General features: G+C 38.5%; 1 protein-coding gene across 1 annotated transcript; it reads left to right on the forward strand.

The window, feature by feature from the left end:
• The first annotated feature begins 245 nt into the window (after window positions 1-245).
• On the forward strand, window positions 246-7,992 carry LOC136250376 (uncharacterized). Its single transcript, XM_066042581.1, has 2 exons — window positions 246-625; window positions 6,142-7,992. Exons 1-2 carry the CDS (start codon window positions 277-279, stop codon window positions 7,851-7,853), a joined length of 2,061 nt encoding a protein of 686 aa, XP_065898653.1. The 5' UTR covers window positions 246-276; the 3' UTR covers window positions 7,854-7,992.
• The last annotated feature ends 2,437 nt before the right edge of the window (window positions 7,993-10,429 follow it).

The raw sequence follows: 10,429 nt of genomic DNA on the forward strand, positions 1-10,429 counted from the left end.
TCCAGTTAGACACTCTTCCCCATACAAATATTATGAACTCGGAATGAATTTCTGCAGCTTGGCACAAATAGGAGCCATGGTCACTGCATACCGCCCATGCTAGCTATTAAAGTTGTGCATACCCGCCCTCGGCATACCGGTATGTTCTGAACATTTCGAAATATTATAAGATCGGTTCTCTATAATACACACAATAGTGCTCGCAAAAAGATGTGCTCACTATTAAAAGATCCAGATCATGTGATCTGATAACAGGGCGTACGGTGGCTTAAGGAGATGGCTGAAAGCGATTCAGTAAAAACTTCCAAGGAAGATGTGTTCAAAGAATTTTATATTAAACTTCTAAAAATATTGCCGACGAGTAAATTAGCGTCCCAGTTGTATTCTCACAAGTTACTGTCTAGCGATCACAAGACTAAAATCGATGGATTGAGCCAGGATAGTGACAAAGCGGCGTATTTCCTTGACAAAGTGATCAAGCCTGGTCTAGAGGTCGGCTACAATGAATTGTTTGATGAAACGTTGAGACTAATGGAGACCAGTGATGATTCTGTTGTTGTGTTTGTGGCAGAAGACATCAAGCGGTGTACAATCGGTGGGGCATCACGTGAAACTCAACCAACAGGTATGTAAAGACATCGACACCTTTGAAAATCAGAGACGTGCAACTAAACACTTTCGCGGATTAGCCCACGCTGCCCACCTGACTTATGAAAGCCATCTTGAAACTCTGGATCTCTATTCTCTATATTGCATACGCCAAAGGGGTGATATGATTGAAACATATAATTATAAGACACTTAAACGATATTATGACTTGGACCCATCTACATTTTTTACGTTAAACCAGGGGCCATTCTCTTAAGCTTTTTGAAGCAAGATCAAGATTACTTGATAGGCAGAACTTTTTAACAAATAGAATAGTCAATCTATGGAACTCCTTACCTGACTTTATCATTTCAGCACCAACAGTTGCAACCTTCAAGCTGCGCTTTGGATAATTTTTGGAAGCAATCTAGATACGGGCACCTTCAAAGGCCTGCGGCCCAGCCTGGCAATTTAGCATTGCCTGGGCATCTACAAGCCCATTAAATAATAATGTAGTATACTCCGGTAAGGCCACTCCAAATAAATTTTCTGTTTCCCGTCCTGGACTCAAGCATATTTACATGCGGGTGGGCGGTCCATTTCCATTATTTCATTATAAGATTGGCAGCTTTTCAAGCCAGTATTTGCCTGGTACAACCATAAAAAGCTGCACAAAAGCATGCTTAGGCTTGTTCCTTCCTTTTTAAATTGCAAAAATAACACAAACGTGAAGTTTGTGCTGACTTGATAGCACTGCTGACACGTGAGCTTTATTGAGCCTGCCAGTATGCAAGAATAACCGGGAAATAATAGAAGAATACGGAATAATGGAATATTTAGAGCTGACAGTAACCAGATGCGGGCGGTGAACGGGAAACAGAGAATTTATTTGGAGTGGCCTAATATAAAGCTGAAGGGTAATGGTAAAACCAGGAACGGATAAATGGGAAACGAGAAATAGAGAAATGGGTGGAAATGGAATTCCTTTGCTACAGAACATTTGTAATTGAAGGGGTAGCAGACCACAGATTTTCTCACGACTTTGGTGGCCGAAGTAGCGGTGACTGCTGTATTAGAGTGTTTTGCAACTCAATTGCTAAAAAAATCATAAGATAAGCATACAACTGTACTAACAGAATGGCAATTGTATAATATCTTGGTACAATATCAAATCTATCAATTAGATAAATTTCAGAGGAGTGCAGCTTATTTCATTATGAATGACTTTTCTCGATTTAGTAGTGTAACCAGCATGCTGGACCACCTAACCTGGCACAAAGAAGAAAATGTCTTAAGCTACTTATGCTTTTTGAATTGATTTATGGTCTTATTGAAGTCTCATCAATTACTCCCTCATGTACTTGCGGTCACTCTCGTCGTCATGCTATCAGTCCATCAATTAGAACTGAAACATATTTACATTCTTTCTTGCCTTTTAATAGCAGTAAAATTATGGAATAATCTACCTCAATCACTAATGTTGTTGATGATTTTATGCAAGAGCTTGAACTCTACCTATATCCCTCGCACCCCCCTGTATGATTATCTGTGTGTGTAAGAGGTTTTACACAGTAATTATAATAATAGTCAAATATCTGATGGTGGATAATGCATATTACCCTGGTGGTATCCTCGGTGGTATCAGTAGCTTAAGTTGAAGTGACTGCTGTATCACAGTATTACAAGTTTAACGTCATGATGAGCTTCTGAGAATTTTAATACAGTGGTATACATGCCAGCCTGGGTCCTTAATGTCATAATAGTGGTAGTGCATTTGCTAGCTGACTATAATTAGAGCAGTCACTTTAGCTTGAGCCACTGATACTGCCAGGATGATCTGCATTAAATCCACCATCAGAAATTTTACCCCAAGACATTATACAATTGCCATTCTGTTAGTGCAGTAACTACAGTTATATGCTTATGATTTTTTAGCAATTGAGTTGTAAAACACTTTAATACAGCAGTCACTGCTACTTTGGCCACCAAAGTCATGAGAAAACCTGTGGTCTGCTACCCCTTCAATTACAAATGAAGAGTGTTCTGCAGCAAAGGAATTCCATTTCCACCCATTTCTCGTTTCCCATTTCCTATTTCTCCGTTCCTGGTTTTACCACTACCCAAAGCTGAAGCCATCTGACCATCTACAAAATGGAATGGTTAAAGCTTCATATACAAGCCATCATACAGTACAATTAGTCTCATCTCCCAGACCCTTCCCCAAGCTCACTTAATTTGGAGTGTCTATGTCCACCAGTATACTGGTGGATGTAAGAGCTACGTATCAGCTATTGACACCAATGTGGTATTCCCCGAGTATTCGACTTTAGGGCACGCGTCTAGTGCCCTGAACATTCGACTTTAGGGGACACGTCTAGTAGTTTCCCAAAGCATTCAACTTTAGGGGATGCGAAAAGTAGGGTTAGGGTCAGGGTCGGGTTCAGCTTTGGTTCCTTCTTCTCAAGCTTCTTCTTTAATAATATAGTACACCAGTTGCATTTATAATGTAGAAAACCAGAGGAGGTTGGTCATGCTTCATCATCCTATGACGCGAAATTATGCAACCAAGCATTGTTCTATGTGTTAAGGCTTGTTTAGCAGCTAGGAAAGCAGTGCATTGTACTGAGAAGGCTTGTAATATAACTGGGATGCTCCGGTCTGGATATACAATCCGTCCTTTAGAATATTAAGAGGTGGGAAGGTTGAATTAGTTCAACCCTTCCTTTGAGATCACGAGATGAATGATGACGCATGACCAACCTCCTCTGGTAGAAAACAAAAGGAGTTTGTAGCTGGCAAGCAGTGGCTCAGTGGTAGGCCTCAGGACTCAAGAGTGTGGAGGGTCTGGGGGTCAGGGATCTCAGATTTTTTTTTCTCTTCGTTTTATAGTACCTTTTTGTCTAAGTTCTTTTTTTTTTTGGTTCACCGGTGGTAATAGCAATGGCCTTTTAGATTATAAGTGCACTTTCCGATGCACGCTTATAATCTAAAATCGATAAGCGCGCTTGAGCAAGAGTCTGGGGGACGAGACAACAGTACGATACGGATAGTAGTACTGTATAGTAGGGACCACAATGGTGTAGGAGTGCCCATGAAAAAACACCCAAAAACCAACCTCAATTTTCCCTGACAATGATGAGGCAGTATTGGTTAAGTACAACCATAGGTATTATACGTAACATGGATTGGAAACACGCATATAAATGCATGTTAATAAATGTATCCTATCCTCGTTACGGTGCGCGAAATAAATTAGGTTATTACAGCTGAAGTATTTCGCTCTCTTGTAAGCTACTAAGTGGTGTTTGTCATTTACAGTGGGGAAAATTACCACCCACATTAACTTGAGGCTAGCCTGATTAGACATATTGGCTCTTGGTGAACAGTAGGGTGGCAAAATTCTCATTGTTAAATCGAATTATGGTGTTACGGAACAGTTTTGTAATTTTCCTGAAGAAACTAAATGTTCAGCACCGCTTCTATTCTGTTACTTGCACCACTTATAACAGGTACAATGTAAATAGACTACTCAGATGTAGTTGTATTACTGTATAGCTCTACCGCTTCAATAAAACAAAGCCAAAACAGGTGCTACATTTTGTAAGTATTTTACCCTAACAGAGTAAGACTTCAGTTAAAGCTTTACTGTAATGTACCAAGTATTTAATAGGCAATTCAATTACGGCCATCACTAGTTGGTTAATAGCAGCGCTGCTGAGATATAAGCTGATGCTCACCTGCCACTATCCACCTGTCGCCAATGGTATTTCCTCCGATATCAGCAAACACACCCGTGTTCTTGTTCAGTACACAATATAACACACCAACAATATAAAGGTAACGTCTACACTACTACATAACCAAGAGAAAAGGCCTGTGAACAGGCTGTCAACATCTTTAAAACTAGTGCACCGTAACGAGGATAGACGAAATTATTTATGCGTATTTCCAATCCATGTTATGTATAATACCTATGGTAAAACTAAGCCCAAACCACAAGGGAGTGACACACAGGCACTCACTGTAGGTAGATCTGCGACCACGGTCTACGTCAAAGGTCAAGGCCACCAAAATCGTGCCAAGTCAGTGGTCAAGGATAAAAGTTTCCAACCCACAATCGAAAAGTACTTAAATATTGTCGCTAAGTCACCGGTCAAAGATCGAAAAAGGCTCTTAGTCATAGGTCAAAGCGAAATTTCTGCCGGTCAAGACTTTGACCACAGTTGCAGATCTACCTACAGCGCGTACCTACGTGACACCCACTGAAACCATAGATTATCAAGAGAGGGGATAGAAAACTAATATTTACGGGTGCACTCCTCACCTACAGTTCCATTTACACCTTTTTAAAACTCTCTTATAAACGTTTGTAGAGAAAAGTTGTTTTCTTCGAGGTGTACAGTAGCACAAGGCGACTTAGTAACTCAAAGCAGAGCCACCTAATCATTGTTATTGAGGAGTATGCCTTACCACAAATTCACACTTCAAAGGGCATGAATCGTTTTGAAGTTGAACATGGTTTGTCGCTTTCAGTCCCGCCTTAGTCCCGCCTCCAGTAAGATGGGAATCACAAACATGACTAGTGTAGGCTTTTGTCCGTCTTTCATCAGTCTACCATTAGACGTCAATAATACAATTACTTTATATCCAGTACTGTTGTCGACTATGTAGTTCACCAAATTGCAGTACATGTTTGACTCTCAACCACTCAAATTTTGTAATGTCATTACATGATGCTGGGAATTACACTAATTGATGGAGGGATCTTGGTAAATGCAATTTTTGATATAGTAATTGTTGGAAAGTATTACAAGATGTTCCAAAAAAGATAGAAAGTGTGTATTTTTAGTCTTATTAATTACAGGCATGCCCTGGTGGGCGCCGCCATTACCAGGCTCGCTGCCCAGGCATCAGCAGTAATTGCACAGGCTCAGGCATAGCTAAGCCCCTGGAACCTATCGTGAAGTTTATCAAGCATATGCGCTTAAATAAGTTTGCAGCATCTAAATATGCTGCTCAGGAAAGTGTTTATAGGAAAAATTAACACCTCAATATGGTTTCATTGCATGAAGAAGGACGAAGACCAGCCTGATTAAAGATTAAAAAAAGACAAGGTGTAGAGGGCACGCACTAGTTTGAACCCAAAAGGCACATGCCACTGGTGAGGTTGGCTGGCTGGCAGGCAGACGAAAATTTGAGATCAGTGATTTTATAAAAAAAATTCTATATCTGGCAGTTTTCTTGTTTTTAATGCTGTATTTGATGTTAGATGTACTAGCATTATTCCATAAAGGTGATTTTCGTCACATACTGTAAGATGTCTCTAGGATGATTTTTAAAGGTGGCATTTTAGGCAGCATTTGTTTTGAGGGGATCCCTACTTAAACAGTACTACCGCACTGTTTGATAACACCATCACCCTTAAGCCTGATTAAATTTTTGTGCATATACATCAGGAATTGTTAATTTGTGCTAAATGTACAGCATTTAGACATCAGTATGCAGTAATTATTGACTGCAGTATGTTATGTTACAACACATGTATTGTCACAGCACTACTACCATCACTTGAAGTTGACCTCTACAAACCAAAACCAGTTGCTAAATTTTCTAAGAGTTTGAACATTGATTCAGCTTTTACCAGAATGACATCAGAAATAGAAAGTATTTTAGAGTTGAAGAAGTTCTCTAAACTACGTAGGGCTTGTATCCAAAGGATTAATATCTTAGGAAGCAGCTTGCCTAAAAGTTTAGTACCTAAGATTCAACAGACACATTCATTGGATGATATGTTGGATGTGCTTGCTCAGTCTCCATATTGGAACTGGTTTGACACAAGACTTCTACAGGCTCTTATTAGTGCATCAGGATCAGCTGAGGCTGAAGAATGGTTGGAAAGTTTTAAAGTGACTTTTTATGCTCAAAAGATCACCCAATTCATTCCTTATGTAAACATTAAACCATTTAAAGGATCTATAAATCTGTTTGAAAAGTTTGACAAAGATCCTAAAGATTTGACTATTTCAGAATTACTACAACACAAGTACAAGTTAGAGTATGAAGTGTTGGATATAGATGAAGGAGAATTAGTATTAAGTTGTATTAAAACAGGTTGTGTTGAACTGACATGGCAGATACCACAAGAACTGGTTTACCGAGCATATACTTCAATGAAGAGGAAACATGATGAGTTGTCATCATTAGCAGTCAAGTCTCTGATCTGTGAGGAAGCAGATGAATATGCAGGTCTTCCTATTTTGTGGCGTGGACAAGAGGTAGGGGAGGTTGGTCCTATTGAGCCATTACCAGAACATGTTAGACAAGAACCATACTCTTTACCACAAGGATTTCAGTGGGTCACACTGAGTAGTATTGATGCTCAAAAAGTAGTAAAATTTATTCATAACTTAATACCTGGCCAGCTCATGGCTTCTACTAGATTTCATCATATCACCACACACCCCTATGCCAAAAGTGAATGGCAATTTAGCGTCAGAACAACTAATGGTAAAGTAGTAGGTGTAGTATTGGCTTATCCTGTTTGTATGAACATTGGAGGAGTATCAGTAATGTGTGTTCGTCCTGCAACATTCTTCCATAAAAAATACCATAACAAGCGACTGTCTTACATTTTATTCAAAGAATGCCAAAGAAGAGCCAATTTAAGCAACATTAATCAATTTTTGTTTGGAAGCAATAATGGTGTATACAAACCCTTAGCTACTGTCATAGTATGGTATTATCACTTCACCCATCCCACAAGTTATCAACTCCCCAGTTCCCCCAGAACACCTGGTTGGAGGAAAATGACATCAGAAGATGTTCCTAGTGCATTAGCTCTTGTCAACAAGTATTCATCACAGTTTGAGATCAGACAAGTCTTTACTAGTGAAGAAGAATTTTCTCATTATTTTCTGTCTCCAACTGTACCAAATTTTGTGTTTACTTATGTAGTGGAAAATGAGGCTAATAGCATAACTGGCATAGCCAGACATATTCTAATACAGTTTGAAGATGGTAGCAGATTACCTGTGATCACTACAATAGCATCTACTGATTTTACAGTTAAACAATTACTAATAGATATTATGGTATTTGCAAGAAACAATAGCTCTGATAAATTGGCAGCAAGGTTGTCTAATGTTGACGGTGACGTTTTATCTTCACTTTCATTTCAGCAGCATCTTTCTGGTGATACTTTTTGCCTTTACAACTACAAGTATCATGAAATAAACATGTCCAACTTTTGGTGTACAACACTTTGACATGTACCTACCGTATAGCATGTTCATGCATATGTGTGCACTATGCATTAATTTGAGGTATTATATAATAAATAGTTTGTGGAATTTTTGCAAGTATAATATACGTATCTGGCATATACCTCTTCTGATATGTTTATTGTATAAGTATGTTCAGAAAATTGTTAAATGGTAAATTTACTAAATTATATAGTTACTTCTACACATCACTTACCTTTATCATAGATACTCTACCCACCCGATGGTAGAGTATCTATGCCTTTATACAACCAACTAGTAAATTATACTATTAGCAATAGTTAGAACTAGGGCTCTCCTATATACCTATATTTAGTCATACCAAGCTAACAAAGCCACAATACTATATACCGAAGCCCAACACCAAACTGTGATACCGAAAATTAATATCGAATATATTGTAGTGGTTAATAGTGAAATACAATGAATTAGATGTTGTGACATCACAATAAACTGTGTATTTACAGAATGGGTAGCTGAGTGCAAATGCATGTTTCAATTTTGCCATGCCAATTTCTAAATACCATTCCTATTCTTGTTGTACGGTATCCATTCAAGGACAATACCAAGGTATTATTTTAAAATTTTGGCAATACTGCAGAGCCCTGCCCTATATAGTTAGAACTAAATTATTTTCCATCTTTAAAGCTTATTATACCTAGTTTTCCATTGTAAAATCATTGTTTTGCCTTGAAATTTTTCTGCTTGTGCCTGAATTTTAGGACCTATAAATTTTAGGTCCAAGTAGAAAAAAATTCTGGACAAAACATTATAATGTTGTAGGTATCCAGTGTAAACAAACATGCATATGGTTGCAAAAATCTTAGTATTTAGCTATGGTAAAAGCTCACTGATATTTTGTCTATGTGTTAAATCCAACAAATTCCTTATTCTATGATCATGTCAATACTGCAAGTACAGTAGTAGTGTTGAAAGCTTCATGATGAGTGCACAAGAGATAAAAGGCTATGAGGGGTGTAATTTTGCAGCAAAGTATATTGCAGGGAACAAGAGTTCATAATATATTTTTGTACTATGAACTCTTGTTCCACGGTATGACTGGTGAATCCACGCATACCGCAAAAGAAAAGGCGCCGCGTGCCACAGCTATATTATTATCTTCTGAAAAGTGAAGTATCCATTACTCTTCGTTGTCAGGTATGTTCAACTCGTTACACAGCATTTTGGATCAAGAACTGTTCAAAAAGCACCTCTGCAATCCATGCATACCGAAAGAAATGGTGCCGCGTTCCCCAGTTATCATCTGAAAAGTGAAGTATCCATTATGCTTTGTTGTCGGCTGTGTCCAACCCGTTACACAGCAGTACAAATCGAGAACTGTTTGAAAAGCACCTCTGCAATCAAAACAACCACTGAAAATTACAGACGATTCCCATTATGAAGGGAAGCCATCACCGCATCACGTGCTATCACCAAATCGACACTTTTTGCTGTCAGCAAAGATGAATGGGACACAGAGGAGGACACTGGTAAGTCTATGAAGAATGCATTATACGTACTGCGGTATGCCAAAAGGCACCTCTCGGGCCAAAGCGATGTCGAACAGTGAAAAAATCAAGCCCGTAGCCTTAGCCATTATCAAGTTACGCTTGTCTGAAGGTATCAGTCAGTCAGTTAGGCAGTCAGTAGAAAATTCCATTCAATAAATTATTTTTAAAATTCCATAGCAACTTGTTGAAAGCGTTTCAGGTCGATCTGAAGGTTGTTCGGGCTTAGTTTTACCTACCAATACTGCCTCATCGTCGTCAGGGAAAATTGAAGCTAGTTTTTGGGTGATATTATTTCGTGGGCCACGCCTACTCCTTTGTGGTCCCTACTATACAGTACTATTGTACTGTATGATACATGCATGCATGTGTGAGAATTAGTCTACTATATCTATGCATGTTTACTGTACGGTATAATGCAACATATACTGCATGTTGTGTGTGCTGCTGTTATTAATCTATACTCAATCCAACAATAGGTTCCTGGAACTCTGCATAGTTGTAGGGTACAGCATTTCTAAGATCAATTTTGGTGGCTGCTGTTGACTTCTTTTAAAAGGAGAAGTACTTTTTGGCAGCAGAATTAAAAGCATCAATGAATTTTCCTTACAAAAAGCCATTGTAATTAACATGTTGACAAGAAGTTTTAGAGCAAATGCAAAATTTTTTCTTACAAGCCACAATTGAACAGCTTCAGCCTCAATATGTAATAGATCTTGGTCCATAAGGGCTTTGAAAAGCATCCAACAATTAGGGACCCGCCGATTATGCTCATTATTTTACCTATTATGCTATGCTGCACTGCTCAAAATTTTGCCTATTATGCTCAAATTATGCTCAATATTTATACCTCAGTTCTCATGTTTTTTTAGTAAATTTGCACTTTATGGGAAAACAGTAAGTTGCTGAAGCACAGATTCTAAATCCTTGCTTGTCAAACTGCATGTCACAGAAAAGATCGATATACTCTAATAGAACAGTCAGTTGTCTGATTATTTTCTGACTGTTATATTAGGGTATATCGATCTTTTTCTGTGATATGTGTTTTGATAA

This window comes from Dysidea avara, chromosome 3, assembly GCF_963678975.1.
Source record: "Dysidea avara chromosome 3, odDysAvar1.4, whole genome shotgun sequence".
Lineage (NCBI taxonomy): Eukaryota > Metazoa > Porifera > Demospongiae > Dictyoceratida > Dysideidae > Dysidea > Dysidea avara.

What these genes read in the sequence shown, in the direction of transcription:
- LOC136250376 (XM_066042581.1), top strand. Translation starts at nt 277, where the DNA reads ATGGCTGAAAGCGATTCAGTAAAAACTTCCAAGGAAGATGTGTTCAAA. An exon ending in ACGTGAAACTCAACCAACAG is followed by an intron (nt 626 to 6,141) that starts GTATGTAAAGAC and finishes GTATTGTCACAG; the next exon opens with CACTACTACCATCACTTGAA.